The sequence below is a fragment of the Pongo abelii genome, chromosome 10 (assembly GCF_028885655.2).
Source record: "Pongo abelii isolate AG06213 chromosome 10, NHGRI_mPonAbe1-v2.0_pri, whole genome shotgun sequence".
NCBI lineage: Eukaryota > Metazoa > Chordata > Mammalia > Primates > Hominidae > Pongo > Pongo abelii.
This window is the reverse complement of record NC_071995.2, coordinates 102,275,324-102,295,820: the sequence shown is the minus strand read 5'-3', so window position 1 is coordinate 102,295,820 and position 20,497 is coordinate 102,275,324. Positions and strand designations below refer to the sequence as shown.

At 41.6% G+C, this 20,497-nt stretch overlaps 1 protein-coding gene across 1 annotated transcript in view; it reads right to left on the bottom strand.

Annotated features, from left to right (window-relative positions):
- The window catches only part of STAB2 (stabilin 2), a 182,864-nt gene that overhangs the window by 106,541 nt on the left and 55,826 nt on the right, over positions 1-20,497 (bottom strand). Inside the window, exons 10-18 of the mRNA XM_024256759.2 lie at positions 15,629-15,762; positions 13,872-13,954; positions 11,734-11,883; positions 9,762-9,905; positions 9,144-9,200; positions 8,870-8,995; positions 4,391-4,444; positions 4,012-4,092; positions 1,796-1,948 (exon numbers count right to left, since the gene is read on the bottom strand). Coding sequence (XP_024112527.2) covers positions 1,796-1,948; positions 4,012-4,092; positions 4,391-4,444; positions 8,870-8,995; positions 9,144-9,200; positions 9,762-9,905; positions 11,734-11,883; positions 13,872-13,954; positions 15,629-15,762 — 982 coding nt within the window. The remainder of the gene's footprint in view (positions 1-1,795; positions 1,949-4,011; positions 4,093-4,390; positions 4,445-8,869; positions 8,996-9,143; positions 9,201-9,761; positions 9,906-11,733; positions 11,884-13,871; positions 13,955-15,628; positions 15,763-20,497) is intronic.

Below are 20,497 nucleotides of genomic sequence, written 5' to 3'. Positions count from 1 at the left end.
AGTCATTACATCAATTAAAATATCTAGAATTAAAAGAATCAGCCACAATCCTGTGCCAGGTGCTTGGCCAGCTATTCCCAGCCTTCATAACAAGAAGAGGAATCAGTAAAACAAAACAATAAATAAATAAAATGAGACCATTTTTTCTTGTTTAATGCTCATGTTCCAAGGATATTGTGAGAGCAATCACTAATGTATTATTGAAGCATCCTGAAAAGAAAGACCCAGACCTATTATTGTTAAAACTTGGGGTTATGTTTTCCATGGGAACTGAAATAGTGCATGTACAGCAGTATTGGAATTTCAGGTGCTTTGATTAAAACTGGCTAAACCAGCTGGGCGCGGTGGCTCATGCCTGTAATCCCAGCACTTTGGGAGGTCGAGGCGGGCGGATCACGAGGTCAGGAGATCAAGACCATCCTGGCAAACACAGTGAAACCCCATCTCTACTAAAAATACAAAAAAATTATCTGGGCTTGGTGGCAGGCACCTGTAGTCCCAGCTACTCGGGAGGCTGAGGCAGGAGAATGGCATGAACCCGGGAGGCGGAGCTTGCAGTGAGTGAGCAGAGATTCCGCCACTGCACTCCAGCCTGGGCAACACAGCGAGACTCCATCTCAAACAAAACAAAACAAAACAAAACAAACAAACAACAAAACAAAACAAAACAAAAAAAACCTGGCTGAGCCAAAAAGTTGCTATGGAAATAGGAAAGGCTAGAGGATACAGAAGCTCATAGGGAAACAGAAAGTTTGGTTTTTTGAAAAGTACTGCAGAAAGATGGTTGATTGGCTAGGCCAGAGCAGGTACCTGAGAAGAAATTCTATTTTAAGTCCCTCTTAGAGTAAAGCTGTGAGCCTGGAGCAAGGTGGTTGCAGATGACAGGGACAGGGGAAGGAAGAGGCAGGAGACTGATCCTAAATCCCAGGGGTTGGGTTGGAAAACCCTGATTGGATCCCAGAGCTCCGGTATAGTGGGTAAATAATATCTCTCCAAAAACTTGTGTCCCCTGGAACCTCAGAATGTGATCTTGTTGGGAAATAAGGTCTTTGCAGATGTAATTAGTTAAGCTAATATGAGGTCCTGCTGAATTAGGGTGGGCCCTAAATATAATGATTGATGTCCTTATAAAAAGAGGAGAGGTGGGTGGGACACAGCAGCTCAGGCCTGTAATCCCAGCACTTTGGGAGGCCGAGGTGAGAGGATCACTCAAGCCCAGGAGTTTGAGACCTGCTTGGGCAAGATGGTGAAACCCCATCTCTACAATAAAAAAGAAGAAAAAAGAATTAGCCAGGTGTGGTGGTGTGCACCTGTCATTTCCAGAGTGGGCAACACAGTGAGACCCCTGCAACTACAAGCCATGGAACGCCAAGAATTGTTGGGAGCCCCCAGAATCCAGAAGGAGGCAAGGAAAGAAAGATTCTTCCCTAGAGCCTTCAGAGTGAGCATGGCTCTGCTATCTTGATTTCAGACTTCTGGCCTCCAGAATTGTGAGAGAATAAATTACTGTTGTGGCAAGCCTCCCAGTTTGTGGTAATTCATCATGGCATCTCTGAGGAGCCAATATTCCTGGGCAGCATCTATCATTGCGGAAATTCCCCAAGGAACTGTGGTTCACAGTTTATGAGGTGGGACTTCAGACCCACCTGCATCTTCATGAAGACGGAAGCCTGTTGGGGACAAGGTTCTGGAAGTCAAACTTTCTTTGACACCTTTCTCAGAATTGTGAGGAGTGGGATGCTGTCTGCTCTGAGGGGCTGTTTGGGGCCCTTACTTATTTTCCTAGTTTTCTTACCAGTTTCATCTCTCTCTTTGTTTCATCACATCGATGGGGCAGAATCGGGACGATGGAGGGAGGAATGAGAACTCCTGTCAGTGTGTAAATTCGGCCATTTTTGGCAGTGATCTCAATTTCCTCCATTGCCACATCATTTGCCAGAATCTGTCCCTGGAAAGAAAAAATGACATCTCTAATTCTGTACTATTCTGTACTGCAGGACTGCCAGTGATCCTCAGGCAGACTGAATGGTGGCAACTTTGCTAAAAAGTCCTCAACATCACTTAGCTTTTCATTGGAGGGTAGGTTGCTATTATAAGGGTTTGGCTGACAGGGAAAGATTGAATCTGTTCAGTGAATTCTTGACTAACACCAGGCAAGGATGCCCTTGTAGAAATGGTTCTTGCAGGTGCAGGGCTAAGTACGAATTATAATTATTCAAGCTCTGCAATATACTTGCTATGAGACCTTGGGCAAATTCTTTGAGCTCTCTGTGGTGAAATAGGGATCCATTCATTTGAATACATTTATTGACCTCACTTATGCTCTGCCTTTGGAGCTGGGTATGCATCTGTGAACAAACAGATGAGTTCTTGCTTATGTTTTAGTGGAGGGAGCAGAAAATAAACCAATTAGCAAAGATTTCTGATCTCCACTTTCCTCATAAACCTGCCACCCACCCCCTGCAGTATGAATGACAGCTTCATTCTTCTAGTTGCTCAAGTCAAACTCCATGAGTTATCCCGGCTTCCTCTGTCTTCACCCCCATTTAACCTATCAGCAAATTCTGCTGTATCTACTTTCAGAATATTAGGTTGGTGCAAAAATAATCACAGTTTTTGCAATTTTTTAAAAATTGCAGGACTGCAGTTACTTTTGCACCAACCAGATTACATTCAAAATTCAACCACTCCTCACCATGTCCCTGCTACCACCCTGGTCTGAGTTACCGTCAGTATTCTCCAGATTATTGCAATCAAATCTCCTCACCAGCCTCTCAAAATGTATGCCCGATCATGTCATTCCTCGGTTCAAAATCCTCCAACTGCTTCTCCTTTCATTCCAAGTAAGAGCCCGCATCCTTACCCTGACTTCTTAGGCCATGCATGACCTGACCCCTACTCTCCTCCTCTCTTGGCCAGCCTCCTTTCCTACTCTTCTCCCTTTTGCTCCCTCTGCTCTAGCCACACTGGCCTTGCTGTTCCTCACACAGCCCAGCATGCTCCTTTCTGCTCTGTGCTTTTCACCCTTGCCGTTCTCTCTGGAATGTCCCCCGGATATTCACACTGCTTGTTCCCCTATGTCCTTCAGGTTTTGTTCAGATGTTTCTTCCCCATGAGGGCTTCTTGAGTATTTATCTAAGATGTCAGCTCCATCCCCGCCTTCTGTCCCCCTTCCTTGCTTTGCTGTTTTTCTCCTTAGCACTTGCTGCTGTCTAATATATGATATATTTTATGCATTTAACTTACTTTCTATCCCCTATTTACTAGAATGAAATTTCCATACAACCAGGGACTTTTGTCTGTTTGTTCATTGGTCTGTCTTCAGGACCTAGAACAGTGCCTGACGCACAGTAGGAACTCAATAGATATTTGTTGAAACAATGAGATAATCATCACCATCAACAGTGATTCTATATCAACCCTGTGCTGCTGGATGTTTGTTCATATTGCAACCCCAGGGAGTTAGATGAATAACACAGGTTTCTTTGGAGTTTTAAAAATAAATTGTGTTCCCCTGACCTCAGGGTCTTTGCACATGCTGTCTCTTTTGTCTTTTTTTTTGGTCTCTTTTCTACTGATCTCTGTCCAATTTCACTTTATTCATAGCATGGCCAAAGCATCACCTCCTCACTGAGGACCTCCTGGCCTGAAGATGCTCTCAGACTCCTCCTGTTCTGTGCTCTCACAACCCCCTGAATTTCCTTTTGGGGGCACTCATTACAATTGTAATTAAATAATTAACTCATTGCCTAGTGAGTTATTTAAAGTCTGTCTTCCCTGCTGGGATAGAAGGCTATCTTTTTCACTCCTTTATTCTCGGCATCTAGTGCAGACTCTCATACATGTAGTTGCTCAGCACATATCTGCTGAGAGAAGTGAACAAATGAATGAAATAATCATAAAGATTTTAAGCCCATGAGTTAGCATAGAGGCAGGATAACCTGATGAATAATCATTATCAGAGCAAAGATATGTTCAAGTGATGCTGGCGGTGGTTGGGTTTTCACTTACGTTGTCGGTGGTGTTGAACTGTATGAGCTGGTTGGCCATGCTCCTGATGTGAGGGGTGGAGATGAGAGTGGCCACTTCAAGCTGCAATAAGAAGAGGACAAAAGGCAGAGATGTTTGGGGTCACACACAGGGCCCTGAGTTCTTAAAGTCCTCACTAGAAAAAAATAGGCTTCAAAATGTAATAAGTAAAGGGAGTTTTGATCTCAAGAGTTTTTGTGGCTTTGAAGATCGCTCTGATAATGGACTCTTTGTTCATGGCTGAGGGTTTGTTCAGAGCTACAGATAAAGGCATTTTCTAGCATCAAAATATTGGAATTCAAGACTAAGTTAGCTATCTTGGAAGCAGAGAGAAAGTAGCAGCAGGAAAAGTGGGGCCAACCTGGGTAAATGGGACAATGTGGTATCTGACGAGTTCCAGAAGCTTCCGAGATCCCTGCAAAGGAACCAAATACTTTTTTAGTCAAAGAAGAAAATGCAACACTTCCACTCTTGTGGAATCCTCTTTAAATGATATTAGACAATCAAGAAAAATGACCCATAATCTATTGGGAAATCCAGGGTGAGAGAAACCCCACCTCCAAATAGCTAACATTCACCAAATTCCCACTCTGTGGAAGAGGCTGTTTTGAAAGCATAATATGCACGTCTCATTTAATCCTCCCAACAGCCGTGTGATGTGGGGACTCCTATTGACCCATTTTATGTGTGGTAATACTGACATTCAAAGACATATCCAAGGTCAAAAAGCTAACTCAGGATATGAGCCTAAGAATTAGCCCAGGCTCTCAGTTACTCCGCTCCATCACTTCTCAGAATGTCTAAGGCTATATTCCGGATTTTCTAAGACAGCCTTGATTTATGATTCTGTTCCATTTGCTCCATAAATAAACGTCTGTTTGTCAGACCACATACAGGTCATTTAGGATTATAGAGTCATAGGGATAGCGATCACCTTTTCCTTCCATGAGAAGTTTGTCCCTCTCCTTCAAAGCCCTTTCCAAGGTTTCTCAAGCTTCATAAAACTGAACCAGCAGTGGAGACAAGAGGGTCCTAGCCCCACAAAGGAGACCGTAGACAGGATGAGCAACCCCTATAGGGTTCCCTGGAGAGAAGCTGCAGAGTTGAGGAACACAGGGACCACGCTCTTTGTGAGAAGAAGGTAGCGGCCACAGTGGTCTGCTGTGGTTTATCTGCAATCTCCCAGCTAAGTCAGAGATGGGAGTTACAAGATTCACGGCCCTCAAGTTCTGCTATTTAAGTAGCACAGCCACAGTCACTCTGGCTTGGAAAAGTGAAGGATCATAAATCAAGATCCCAATAACTGCCAAGAGGTTGAGTGTTCTAAGAACAGGTGGAACAGCGTGAAGTCCCAGGCTGAAAGAAAGCCCTGCTGAACCTGAGTTTCCTCACCCAGCCTCCTCTCTGCATTTGACCTGGGTCACTGTGCCAAGGCAGTTACCTGTTAGTAGCAGGACCACCTATCCTGGCTTGTCTGGTACAATCCTGGTCTATGCCTATTGTCCTGGCAGCTCCATTCACTTTCAGAAGTGACCTGGCATGGATGATAAGTTATATGGCCACCATATCTATTAGCCAATAGCATTATGTGCAGGGCAGGGTTATCAATAAAAATGTTGAAATTGACCACCAGTTAGCCAGCCCTGGAAGTGATGCTTTCTGCAGCCCTGGTTCTCTTACTATGTGACCTTGAGCAAGTCACCTAACCTTTACATCTCAACTTACATCTTCAACTTATGTCTCAGTTACTGCATGGTATTCAGAAATGGAGACTTACAGGCAGAAGCAATGTTATTACATGCTCTGATGCTCAGTGGTAGAAGGAGTGAGACAAAGTGGGCACTGTTGGGAAACATCCCCCAAACTTGACTGCATCCACCGAACTGGACTGCAAACTCCTGGAAGGCAGAGGCTGGGTCTGTCTGGCTTGCTAACCACCCATCACCATGTCCCCAGCCAGTGCAGTGTGGAGCATACAATAAGTTTTCCACAAACATTTGTGCCAGTAAATTAAAGGGCGTGGGTAGGGGTCCTGGGAGGAGCACTGAGCCGGCCCTCAGGAACATGAGATCTAGTCCTGGTTCTGCTTGTGTGTAACCTTCTGCAAGTCACTTAACCCCTGAGTCTCAGTTTCACCTGCAAAATAAGGGGACTGGTATGGATTCCTTCCAGTCCTCTGATGCTTCTACAGGAAAGCATTTAGCAATGAGATAATCCACTTTCAAAGCCTCAGGAATTAATTATTGAACTCTTTTGACAAGAAACAGAAGAATGAGAGGGACAAAGGAATTGATCCGCATCACTCCTATTACTGTGTGTGCCTGTGTCTTATCTGGCTGAGATCTATTGGAGCCATTGCCCAGTTCGAATTCACCCAGTGTGGCTCGAACAGGATATGTTTCCAGGAGCTGTTGTTGTTGAAGAGCCTTTTGGTGCAATACATTCTTTCTTTTATGAGGGCACTCACTTCCTCCCTGCTGTTTTAGGTAAAAACAAAACCAAACAAAACCAAACTCAAGTTATTTGGTGCCAGAGGCAGAAAGAGATAATTTAACCTTGAACTCTATAAATTCACGTCCCTTTTCCCACTTTACTTGCAGGGTGTCTGTGAATTGGCAAGGGCAGGTGTCTTGCTCTCTTTGCTTTTATTTCTGTCTGGTTCAGTGATGAAACCGTAAACTGGGGCTTGTAATCAGAAGCTGTGGTCTCTGCAGGAATGGGAGTGTTTCCAGACTGAAATTTTGCCACAGAGAGAAGTAGAAAGATACACTGGGAAGAAAACATGGCATTCCAAAGTCAGAATTAGAAGCCCTTCTTCTAAAGAGGACTGTTTATTTTCCATTTCATTGGCATAGCCGATGGGGAATTTCCTGCACTCTTCCCTGAAGATAAACTGTTAAGATGGATGGAGACAGAAGGAGCTTCCTATAGGTTGAGAAAAATTAACCTCTCTGTACCTGAGAAAGAAGCAGAAATGATTGTACTTCTCACCTAGAAATTGAAATGGAAAAGCAGTTTTTAACTCAGAACAAAGAGACCTGAAGTTTCATGCTCTTTGCAGGCAGAAAGATACGCCTTGGAGAGAAACAAGATTGAGAGCCAGGAGCAGTGGCATGCATTAACCATTTTTGTGGTGTAAGTATTCTTACCAAAGGCTTATTTGAAGCTATAAATGTCATCTCATTGAACAGAGCTCAGAAGAGATGTACACAATCTACTCTTGAGAGCTTAAATGAGTCGTTTCCAGATACCACTGGAAGGAGTTACAAGGGAGGAGAAAGAGAAGAATGTTTGGAACAAAGGTGCCTGACAGAAAAAGCAATGAGGTTGATTTTTTCCTATTCTAGTTAAAAGGTTTTATTTTAATTTTAAATGTGTCATAGAACTCCTTTATTATTATTATTATTATTAAAATGTGCATCAAATTAGAAGCTATGTACTCAGGGAGGCCACATAATCTCAGGATTTTAATAATTTCTTAGCGGAACAACATTATCTTTTATTTTAGCTCACTTTAAGCATGAATGTGAGTTCTAAAGCGAGGTCTAGCAGTTTTCTGCAATAGCTAGGTTTCATAAAATTTGAATGTGAATCATATTTTGAAATATCATTCTATTTTGGAAGACCCTGGGAAATCTGGCTTTTTCTATGGAAACCTATAACTAATCTTTTCATATGTTGAACATCTGTTTGCAATGTAAGAGATTACTTTTTGATTTATCTCCTTGTTAAGTTTTAAAAAAATCCTAAGTTTTTTGAGAGCAAGATATCCTTATAGATACCTGAAAGCATTCTAAAAAGGGATATATATTTATGTGAATTCCTAAACCTAACAGGCAACAACTTTCAGCATTCCCAAAACAGTGTGGGCTAGGGCTATCTGAATGAGAAAGTTGGTGGTTACCAGCGTGTCTATTTCTGGGCCTCATCCCAGCACTACTAAACCAGAATGCTTGAGGTAGGGCTTTGGAATCTGCCTAGTTAGCAAGCTCCATGGATGGTTTCTGACTACTCTACACTTTGGGAATTACTACCCTAAAAGACTGGGACATCCTTTCCTCCTTCCCTCCACATTCTATATAATCAATGCTGATCTTTATGAAGTCATAGGTCATCTCTCCCCATTACCAAGATGGTGGCATAGTTTCAGGGCACTGGAAGAAAGCATGTGACCTTTCATGTAATTCCACTATTTGACATTCTAATGAACAAAACTCCACAATAGGCTGTCCTCTTCAAGTTAAGGCTGTTATTTCTGGGAAAGGAAACACTTTAAGTGGTTTCAGTCATTGACACCCTGATATGAAGAAGTCAGTAATTGCCCTTTTAGAGGAGAATGTGAGAGAACTGAAAGCCAATGATGGAGAAAGATGAAAGCAATAGAAAGGAAAGGAAAGGCTGAAGCATCTAAAAATAACATGTATTGTTTTTAAAGTTTAGCCTAGGCCTGGCCCTGAATGGCCTAGTTTAGGCTTTATTCTCGAGGTGGTTTTAGAGTTGTAGGGAACTTAAAATGTTGATTTTACTAGTGAGAAATATTAGAAGAGTCAGGAGAAATCAAACCAACCATTTAGGCCTGGGATTGCAAATACATTTCATTTCCTGTATCAAGTCTAATTGATCATAGCTACTTGAAATTCTATGGAAGAGACTGAAACCACAACCAGGCTTCATTCCAGAATGTTGTGATTGATTAGTGATGCCTGCCTTGGTTGTTGGAGGGTAGGTGGTGATACACGTGCAACTTATTTACTATCTCTAGTTTAGGAAAAACCTGTTTGGACACAGACTGAGGCAGTGCTGCTGACACGATGCCATCAGAGCAAGCAGAATACGGTACCTCTGGAGAAAGGAGGTAATCGAGAGTGCCATCCTTCATGTTATTCAATGCTTCATTACTTGGAACAAAAATGGTGTATGGTCCACCAACTCCATCCTCATCTAAGGCATGTCCCAAATTGGTTTCCTGTATTTGGGAAATGAAATTTTGTATCTGCAGCCTACCTTGGACAAATATTTAACATAATTCCCCAGAAATTTATAATTGACACCCCTGCTAATTTTACAAAAATATTGACATAAATATTTTTCAGAAAATTATGAAAAGTGCATACCTCTAACAAAGATCTGAACTTGCTGTACCTTGGTTGTAGCATTGTCATTATGGTTTGCTAAAAAGAGACATTTTGTTTAAAAACCAGGAAATAAAATATTGTGATTTAGGAAATACAAACCCTAACATTTAAAGACTGATGACAGAGTTTATGTGTCAGTATGGATTTACATAAATGAACCTGGTCAACTGCAATGCATTATATACATGTTTGCTGTCATTGAAACAGTAGTTCAGATCTCCATGTTCTGGAGTATCCTTTGGCCCTCATCATCTAGGTCAGAAGTAATAAGTTTTATTGCAGCAACAACTGCCCTCTATAAAACATTTTCATGACGATTGGTCACGGACTGAGTTGCCTGATGCAGCAATAAAAGAGGTAAAAAAAAAAAAAAAAAATCCAGATCTTTCCCACATATGTTACTCTATGTCTTGCTTTCTTTCTGCAGAGATTCTCAGGTTTCTACTGGAAACAGACAAACCACCTCTTCTTCTCTCTGCTCAAGATCCTAGCACAAATAAAGCACAAGCACAGAGTGCTGGCATGCTCTGGATGTGACTCTCCAGGGAACAAAGGAAGATGGACCTGGGCTGATGTGACTTTTATCTGAATACTCACCTCATTGTTGCTCTCAAATGTGGGTTCTAACTTGTCCATGGCTCTGTCAAGGATGTGCAGAAGCCCATTGGAAGCAATGATGTCCCCCTGTATAATTTTTACCTTCTTTTTGCCTCCATAGAGTTTAAGCTTTATTTGATTGTCCTAAAACACCAAAGAAAGATAAAATAAGATTAATGTGGTATCCTGGAAGGAGCAAGCACTGGAGTAGAGTCAGAAATCTTGAGTCCTTGGGCTTTGATATTTATTGGCAATGTGATTTTGGATAAGTCACCTAATCTGAAGTGGGGATGAAAATATCTGCTTTGTTAACCTCACAAGGTTTTCATTAAGATCAAATAATATAATGTATGAAAGCACTGACAACTATATATGCTAAACCTGGGTAAGGTATTATCAAGCTCTTCTTCAGCAGACTGCAAGCTTCATAAGGACAAAACTATTTAATTTACTATAAATTCATCACTAACTTTAGTGTCTTGCACAGAGAAGGTACACCATAAAAATATTTGTAGAATAAATAACTGAAGCTAATTCCTTCTTCCTCCCATATAACTCCTAAAAAGTGACAGACTTAGTAAATATTGTTTGAATGAATGAACAGGTAAATACATGCATATCCTTGTGAGAAAGCAAGCCACATCTTCATATCTGTCATTCATCCATCCATGCATGCATCCTCCATCCATCTCTCCAACCATCCATCCATTCACCCATCCATCCGTCCGTCCATCCATCCATCTATCCATGCATCCTCCATGCATCTCTCCATCCATCCATCCATCCGTCCATCCATTCATGCATCCTCCATGCATCTCTCCATTCATCCATCCATGCATCCATCCATCCATCCACCCATCTTGTGACCTATCCATGTATCTACCCACCCATCTGTTCAGTGACCTATCCATGTATCCATCCATCCATCCATCCATCCATCCAGTGACCTATCCATGTATCTATCCATCCATCCATCCATCCATTCATGCATCCTCCATGCATCTCTCCATTCATCCATCCAGGCATCCATCCATCCATCCACCCATCTGGTGACCTATCCATGTATCTACCCACCCATCTGTTCAGTGACCTATCCATGTATCCATCCATCCATCCATCCATCCATCCATCCATCCATCCATCCATCCATGCATCATCCATCTTCACATATGCACTGCAGCAGATTGGTTAAGAATGTGGGCTTTGGAGCCACATTTGAATCTTGGCTCTGGCACTTACTGTGTGGCCTCTCTTCTTTCTTACTGTAGCAACAGGGATTATGACAGTCCCTCCTTTACAGGGTTATTGTGAGCCTTATGTAACACAGATAAAGATTTATCCCCATACTTTGCTTAGAACAAGCACTCAAGGATCTATTAACTATTGATGTTCAGTAAAATGTAATAGTATAGGTCCTATGCCTATATACATGCACATTTTGTTGACTAATCACCTGCTCCCCAGCTCAATAAAATCACAGAGTTAAGAAATGGGGGTGGGGCAGGGGAGGATGGGTTTATATAAAAAACAAACAGAACTAATGACATTGGGAGAGATGAATGTTAGGTTGGAGAAGATGGATCAACTCCAGCAATTTAAAACAAACACAATCTATTTCCTTCTATAAGAGGAATGCTGATCTGGCTTTGTGCTGATGCTTTCAGGAAACAGGTTTATAGCAAAGTTTCTCCTTCCTGCTGGCAGTTGAATGACAGTTGCCTTGAAAACTAAATCAGACCAGACCAAAGTCAAACACTTTGTAACCCCCTTTGCATAACACTCCACCCTTCCTCCATGGCCTTCCCCGGTGTTGCTGTCTGTTTCCTCCTATATAAGGTGTTTGACAAATAATACATAAGGAAAGAATTTCCTTGTAATTTTTCACAAACCCCAAACAAAAAGAGAGAGAAGGCGTGGGCATTGGCTTGGTGGACAATTTAGTTCTGGGAGTGAAAATCAGAGGAACCCTTACCTTATCACTGTTGAAGATTTCCCCCGACTTTCCAGTCAAGGTGTAGAATGTGTCTGTGTTATTCATATATTCGGTGTTCATCTGACCAGCAATTATGTGGAGTTTCACAAAGTATTGAGCAGCTTTATTATCCACCAAAAGCTCATTTACCTAAGACAGAAGAGCCAGTTTGACTATTATTTGAAGAAGAAAATGAGTTTTGTAACACACGCTGTGCCTTACTTAGTATCAAAGACATCAAAGCCAGGGCACCCTAACTTGGGTTTGGGCTTTTGCAAATACAAATGCATGAAAGCACTGACAATTATACTTGCTATACATTACTATCAGTGCAATCAACCCAGGCCAGGCCTTCCAGGGAGTAGAAACCTGGAGAGTTGGAGGCAATGAACACTCTACTCTCAAACCAGGGGAGGTTGCTCTAGCATTGAAACTGACATGGGGAAAGCACAGCATCGCAATGGCCCCAGGAGGAACAAGGAACAAGGGATCTATCTTGAACATGGGAAGCAGATGGGAATAAAATATGAAGTTTCATGGAAAGAGTAGATAAAGCAAGTAAGCTGATTGTACTTTTGAATAGATAAGTTAAGGTTTTTGAAATCCATGGGATCAAATCTACATTTTACCATTACTACGTAGTCAACACTCAACAGATGCTTATATTAACTCTGTGTAAACTATGTGTTAAATGAGAGACCACGTGCAAAGTGCCTAGCCTAGAGGCATACAATGTTTGCTGGTTCTTTCCAACAGGAGTGGTGTGAGGACATCTCTGAAGGTGAACAATAGAAAGATGAATATCAGACAGGTTAATTGTGGTGGTATATGAGGGTTAGAGAGCCAGGAACTTACTGGGTTTTGATTCATTGCAACAAAAATTATTATCACAAAATATCTTGGATTAAGATAACCCAATTTTATTTTTTCATTTTTATTTTTTTCCACTTCCCAGATTTCAATCTTTTATTGGCTTCCATCATTTTATGTGTATTTGTTAATCTATTTACTTAAATGTTTATTTATTTCTGGCTGATCTGTTTCACAGGGTATTTAAGACAGATGACAAGAACACACAATAAAAATCAAGATCTGGGCCAGGTGCGGTGGCTCACACCTATAATCTCAGCACTTTGGGAGGCTGAGGCAGGCAGATCACGAGGTCAAGAGATGGAGACCATCCTGGTCAACATGATGAAACCCCTTCTCTACTAAAAATACAAAAATTAGCTGGGCATGGTAGCATGTGCCTGTAGTCCCAGCTACTCAGGAGGCTGAAGCAGGAGAATCGCTTGAACCTGGAAGGCAGAGGTTGCAGCGAGCCGAGATCGCACCACTGCACTCCAGCTTGGGTGACAGAGCGAGGCTCTGTCTCAAAAAATAAACAAACAAACAAAAAAAATCAAGATCACGAAAAATAAAAACACACGTTAGATGGTAAAGGTGGGAGGGAGAAAGATATATAGGATACCAGTTCCTACACAATGATTAAAATGGAGACCAGTGAATACTATAAATTGTATACAAATTGATAAGTCCATTATTTACATTAAACCAAATATAACTATATTAGTGATGCCATCTCGATAGGACGCCTCCACCAGGCACTACAAGTTTCATTCCCACTGGATGACATTATCTCAAACAACGGCTGCTCACACTGAAGACTAAAATTTTCTTCTTATTTTTTCCTTATCGCTTGTACCATTTATAATGATTTAAAAAACCCACATATCTAGCTAATACATTAATTTAATTCTTCCTGTGGGAAGTGAGCAGTTTTGCATTATGTAAATCTTCTTTATCACCTGGATATATGTTAAGAACACTCAGTGGTTACCTGTAGAGGGCAATGATTGGAAAGGGGGACCAGGGGGCCTTCTAGGTTGCTGGCAATGGACTTGGTGTTTACACAAGTAGATTCACATTGGGAAAATTCACTGAGTTGTACACTTACAACTTGTATACTTTCTGTAAGGATGTTATATATCACGAAAATAAGTTTATCAAAAAATCACCATCCTTATCATCAGTAGGTTTAATTTTAATGGGGATTTCCCACTTTAAATAAAATAAGGTGCTCCCTACTAAGGCTTTTCATATTAGCTCCTTGGTATAGGGTCATTTTAAATACTCACATTGAATCCTTTCAGTCCCTTGTCTGTAGGTAACAGCACCGTGAAGGGTCCCAGCTTACTCAGTGGCCAGGCATAAGCTTTGTCTTAGGAGTTGAAATAACACAAAGAAAGAAAACGCCAAATGAGTCAGTGGTACATGATGAGTAAAATCAGGCAACAGGTCTTGGGTCACGACCGGTCTATTTATGCTCTTCTCTATTCTAATGGGTATGTGCAGGCCCTGTGTCAACTGGGAATCTCTCTAAGAATGCAAGGCACCCTAAAGCCATGGCCTCAATACATTCCACATAATGCCGTGAGAGTTTTCCTGCAGACAGCCTCAGCTTCAAAGATACCCTGGCTGAGCAGTTCAGGCATGACAAAATCCTACCACAACCCCAGGGTCCCTGACCCTGTACTTAACTTTCTGAGTTGTCACTGTCTCAGTGAGCAAAGATGCAGCCCTTGTTTTTGTCCAGGGCCAGCTCAGAAGAGCCCCAATGGTTGGTTTAATGCTCTGCAGTTGCCATGTTGAAATGCTTAATAAATTTTGAACAAAGAATCCTGCATTTTCACTTTCCAGTGGGCCCAGGAAAGTATGTAGGTAATCCTGCTTCCATCACCTGGGGAAGCTGGGATGACAGGACAGGCTCTGTGTTCTCACACCCAGAGGCAGTGTACAAGGACTTTGTCATGGGGAAGGTGAAAGGTTAACAGGACTCTGTCTAGGGAAATGTTGGAGGGCCTGGTCTACAAAAAACACTACCTCACCCCTGTCTGCTCCCATTTGGTATTCTAAGAGTTCTTAGAGTAAGGCTGTGAGGAAACTGGCAGATTGCCCCTGAGCCCAAGGGATGCCACTAATACTTGACACCCTATGGGATGCCTTGGGAAAAATGGGACGTTTATGCAGGAGACATTAAATGGGATATTTAACCTTAAGATTTATGCAGAGAACACAGCATTGACCCATCAATTACACTTGTTTATCTATGTTCTTGCCAGGAGATCATTTTTGGCAACTGGTAAATTCCAGTATAAAAGCTGATATTTTTAAAGTTTCTGTTGATTGGCCAAGTCTGTGTTTTACTTTTTTCAGAACGGCTGGATTTGTGTTTTATTGGAAGTTGTGTCCAATGCTGTGATCAGTTATAATATCTCATTCTCTAGAGAGTGTGGAGTAATGGCCCATACAAGCCATTTGCAAATACATGAGGGTATTTTAGGCTCTCACCTTGCCTGGGGGCCTGGAGGTGAATGTGTCACTGTAGGCAATTAGTGACTGGGGGACCAAGGGTGCTAAGATGGTTGCATACAACCAAGACTATTCCAAAATTCAAACAGCCCCTCCATTGAGGAACAAGGATGCTGCCCTGGGATCTCAGTCATCTTCTCTATTCCCAGTTTTACCTGCCAAGCTTTGTTCATACCTGAAGGATCTAGAAGGTCAAGGATGAGGGGGACAGTTTGTATCCTCACATCAGTAGCTGTCCTGTTCTTACTGTTACTGCAGCTCTGTTGGTCTATGGTGATCCCCAAACCCTGTCCTCAGCTCTCTGCCTGCTAATTCTTGCATTGCTAGATCTCTTGGCACTATCTCTTTGCTTGTCTTCTTTGAAACAGCTGGCTGTCCTTTCCCTGTCACCTGCATGACTCCTCCAAAAAGGCTAATTCTAATAGACAAGGCTCGCCTGTCCCTTTCTGAATCATTGTGCCTTGCAGATGCCCTTTCCTGAAAGAGGACTTTTGTGTGGAAATCTGTAACCACAGCTGCATACCTAGGAGTGAGATGAAAGAGGTCAGCCTTCCTTGCCATTTTCCTCTGGGTTCAATATTTAATTCTCTGAGTCGCTCCATAATGTTTCCATAACACGTTAAGCCATCACCCACGTAACCTTTCTGGCAAACGCATCTACAGAGAGGGGGAAAAGACATCCTCAGGGTTTTAGAGCCATTGAGTATTTTGATTATACAGTCCAATCCCCTCATTGAACAGATGGAGCAAAGGATGCCCAGGGTAGAATAGGGACAAGAGAGCATTCCTAGTGTGGTATCTGACATCTAGTAGCTCCTCAAGAAATGGATGCCAATAAATTAAATGTATCTGTCAACACTAGATATCTTTGTATGCTCTTTGTCTCAGTATTTCTCAAAGTGTGATCAAGAAACCATGCACATCAGAATCACTTGGAGTGCTTAATATATTTAATACAACATATTTAATATAATAAATGTGGACTCTAGGGCTCCACTGCATGACTGAATCAGAATAAGCTACTAAATTCAGCCTGCAGGACAGTAAAGATTCAGCATTATTGATCCACTTAGAATGCTTCCCCCACCCCCTACTCCTTCCTAGCTGAGAGCTCTGCTCAATTGCCACTTCCTTCAGAAAGGCTTCCTTGATTGCCTGTCTCTTTCTCCACTCCCTCACTGTGTCTCCATTACATATACTCCCATGAAACCACATAGCTCTTCTCCATAGCAGCGATCATAGTGCAATTTCACCCTGATCTGTGTGACTATTTGATTAATATCTGCTTCCCTATAACATTTGAGAAAAGAGTGAGGGTAAGGGCTATGTGTGTATTTGTTCACTGTTGTGAACTCCAGAATCCAGCACAGGGTAGGTCCATAATAGGTGCTCAATTAATAGTTGTACAATAAGTAGTAATTGAATTAAATAAATAGCAAACAATAAAGTATATAAACAATGAAAATAGATATAGAAACTATGAAATTAATATATAAACAATGAAAATCACAGAGATTTTGTACAATAGTTTCATAAGACAGAAGTAGAGTTAAAAATGTACTATCAGTGGTATGCTGATAAATGTTTAACAACCAACTCTCTGGGGGAGGGGGAAGCCCTAATTTGTAGCATTTGCCAATTTCCATGGTTAATATGCCAATCTTGACCAATTCCAATTTCAAACTAATAAGATGATGCTAACCCTCTTGTGAAATTCCTGAAAATTTAACACTCAGCTCTTGTGAGTCCATAAGCTCTGGCTATGGCAGGCCACAACTATGCAGTATAGAGTAGTTGACACCTGGCTGAAATTGACAAGGTGATGAGGAAGATGACTTTCACAAGCATCTTGGAGATGAGCCAGGAACCAAAGTGAAGTAAGGGAAGAACATTCCAGAGAGGAGAGATGCAGGGAACCAAAGATGTGCTGTGACTACATCACAGTTTTGCAGTGCTCACACCACACCACAGCTGTGACTCACATTGAGGAGAGCATTCTAAAGAAAGACTATGCACTCGTTAATCCACGTGTGTTTCTAAATATATTTCCATGGCAAATAGATTACATGTTCAACAAGTTTGCTGCAGACCTTCAGAATCCTACCACCCTCTGCCTGGACTGTTGCACAGCCTCTACCTGGTCTTTTTGCCCTTATGTTCTACCCTGAAATCTGTTTTTCATGCAATCTCCTGACTGTGCTTTAAAATTCTGGCACCTTTGTGCTTAAAACCCTCACTGACTCCTTTTATCCACATGAGAAAGTGTACACAGGAGAATCCTGCTCTGTCTTCTTTTTGCTGTCCACTGAAAATTCCAGCAGCGCTAGACTACTTCTTTTTTTAGGCTGTTATGCCTTTCTCAGCCTGTTTGTCCCGCCAGGAATGCTTTCCCATCCTCACCTTATCACTCTGGTGTGACCTCTCCCCAGCTGTGTTGAGCACTTCCAGCACATCCCATCGATACCTCTATCACAACCCTATCCACCAGAATTACCTCTGGAGACATTGTCTCTTCTGCTAGATGGTACACTGTCCTAGAAGATGGATCCCAACTATAATAATTCCTCATTATATCCTAGCACTTAGGGCAGTGCCTGATTGTTTAACTGATTATTTACTGATTATTTAAGTACCTTCTTACTTCTAGGAACCTTCTAGGTAAGAGAGCTACAAAGATGATAATAAGAGACACTTTGCCCTTCTTGAGTCTTACATGCTAAGAATGGACCTCAAAACAAAATAATTATAGCAACATGGTAAGGCCACTTGACCTCCTTGAGTCCCAGTTTCCTCTTCTATAAAATGGGTTTAATAATACCTTTAGGATAGTTGATAGAGAGACAAGGAAAGAAAAATAGCACTGTGACAGACATATAGAAAAAGCTCAGTGCTTGGCAGATGATAACGACAAGGACAAGGCCGACATGATGAAGAAGGTGACTATAATGAAAACAGTGACCTAGAGGTGCTGGGATATAGCAGGACAGCCCGTAGAGAGATAAATGAAGTTTCATTGTAAGTGCCATGATGGAAGATTGAATAGGATGCTATAGGGCATGGAGAAGGAAGTAACTGATTTTACCTGGAGAAATAGGGGACAGCTTCTAGGAGAAAGTAATATTTAATTCTAGAAGGATGCATATGAGTTCTTTCTTTCTCTTTTCTTTTCTTTCTGGAGTTTTCGCTCTTGTTGCCCAGGCTGGAGTGCAATGGCGTGATCTCAGCTCACTGCAACCTCTGCCTCCTGGGTCCAAGTGATTCTCCTGCCTCAGCCTCCTGAGTAGCTGGAGTTTTGGCCTCCCAAAGTGCTGGGATTACAGGTGTGAGCCACCGCGCCTGGCTGCCTATGAGTTTTCTAGCTGGACAAACACTTGGGGGATCATTTACTGATGAAGCCTTTGGGGTTTTTATGGAGAACTGGCTCTCAACCAGAGGCAATTTTGCCCCTCCTCCCCTGCCCTGCCCAGAAGCCATTTGGCAATGTCTAGAGACATCCTTGGTTGCTACAACTGAGATGGGGATCTACTTACACAGGCCAGCCCCTCACAACAAAGAATTGTCTGGCCAAAAATGTCAGTAGAGCTGAGGTTGAGAAACCTTTTTATAAAGAATTACTAAAGTAGATCTAATCATGAAACAATTTAATACAATCAAATAACAGTTTCCTACTTAAATGTCAACCTCCTCTGCAAGCACTGCGCTATGCTAATTTAATGACGGAAAGGAGGAGACTGGTAACTCTGGGAAGTGATATAATACAAGAGTTATTGTTAAAAATTAATCCTGCTATAAGTTACATTCCTTCATTTGAAGACAACTGTTAATAGCAAGACATGTAACCTTTACAAACCACCGAGTATGTTTCTCTCTAAAAGTTTCTTAAGTTGTTAGGTGGCCAATGGTCTGTTTTTTGTCAAATGACTTGGCCTTTCCTTCCTAAGGATTGCAGGAGAATCATATTTTAATGGCCTCAGTGCTAATGGAATGCATGAGACATCACTATTTTTAATTTTTATTTCAAATCTCAGTCCAAAGTCCGAGACATTATGAGACCAGTTTCTGACTTAACTGTTCTCATTTGAGCCATGGAACATTCACAACATCGCCTTTTTAGGAAATTGTTTTCTTTTTATTAGGAGTAAACGTCTCTTGCTGTCTTAAGGCTTTAAAAACACCCAGAAGCCATTTGCATTTTATAGTTATGGGTTGAAATTAATTACACTTAATGTTGGTTGAGATTTAGTTAGTATATAGGGTGTCTCAAAGTCTTAGTACAGTTGCTTCCTTTATTTCTTCACTGGTTCATTTCATTTCTTCATTGTTTCATTTGTTCCTCCAAATTCTCACTCATTTCACTGTTTTTTATTTCTTATTTTATTTTTATGTTTAACATTTGTGGGTACATAGTAGGTGTATACATTTATGAGATACATGAGCTATTTTGATACAGACATGCAATGCATAATAATCATATCAAGGCAAATGGGATAGCTCTCATTTCAAGCATTTATCCTTTGTGCTACAAACAACCCAATTATACTCTTTCAGTTATTTAAAAATGTACAATAAATTGTTGTTGACTGTAGTCACCATGTTGTGTTATCAAATGCTAGGTCTTATTCATTCTATCTGTTTATATTTTTTGTACCCATCATTTCACTGTGTTAATTGGTGACAGGCATTGTTGAAGCAAAGATGAATAAGACATGGACCTTATATTCTGGTTGGGGATTGAGATAAGTTATAATAATAGCCAGCATTTATTAATAGCTGTTATGCTACATAGTCTTATAAGGGCTTCAGTGTGGTATCTTTTCTAACGCAACAACCCTATAAGGTAGGTCCTGTTATTAGCCCCATTTTAGATAAGGAAACTGAAGCACAGAGAAGTTAAGTATCACACTCAAGATCACACAGCCTGTAACTGGCAGTGCCTGTGCTCACCGCCACTATGCTACATCCTTATCACAGTTCTGGACCCTACATGCTCTCATAGACAGATTCCAGGGTGCTCTGGGAGCCCAGAGGGAGGGGCATCAGAGAGCACTGGGAGGACGGGGAGGCATCCTAGAGGTGGAGATACTTAGGCTGGCCATTGAAGGAGCAGGGTGTTAGGCTGACTCACAGGAGGTGGGCGGAGCACGGGGATGGCATCCTAAGTGGAAGGAAGAGCACGTGCAAGGGCCAGGAGTGGGGAGCACCATGGCATGTTTGAAGAACAGTGCAATGGATTGAATGTTTGTGTTCACCTCAAAATTCATATGTTGAAATCCTAACCCACAGTGTGATGGTATTATTAGGAAGCATGGCCTTTGGGAGGTATAATAATTAAATCAAGAAAGTAAAGACCTCATGAATGGAATGAGTGCCCTTAGAAAAGAGGTCCCAGAGA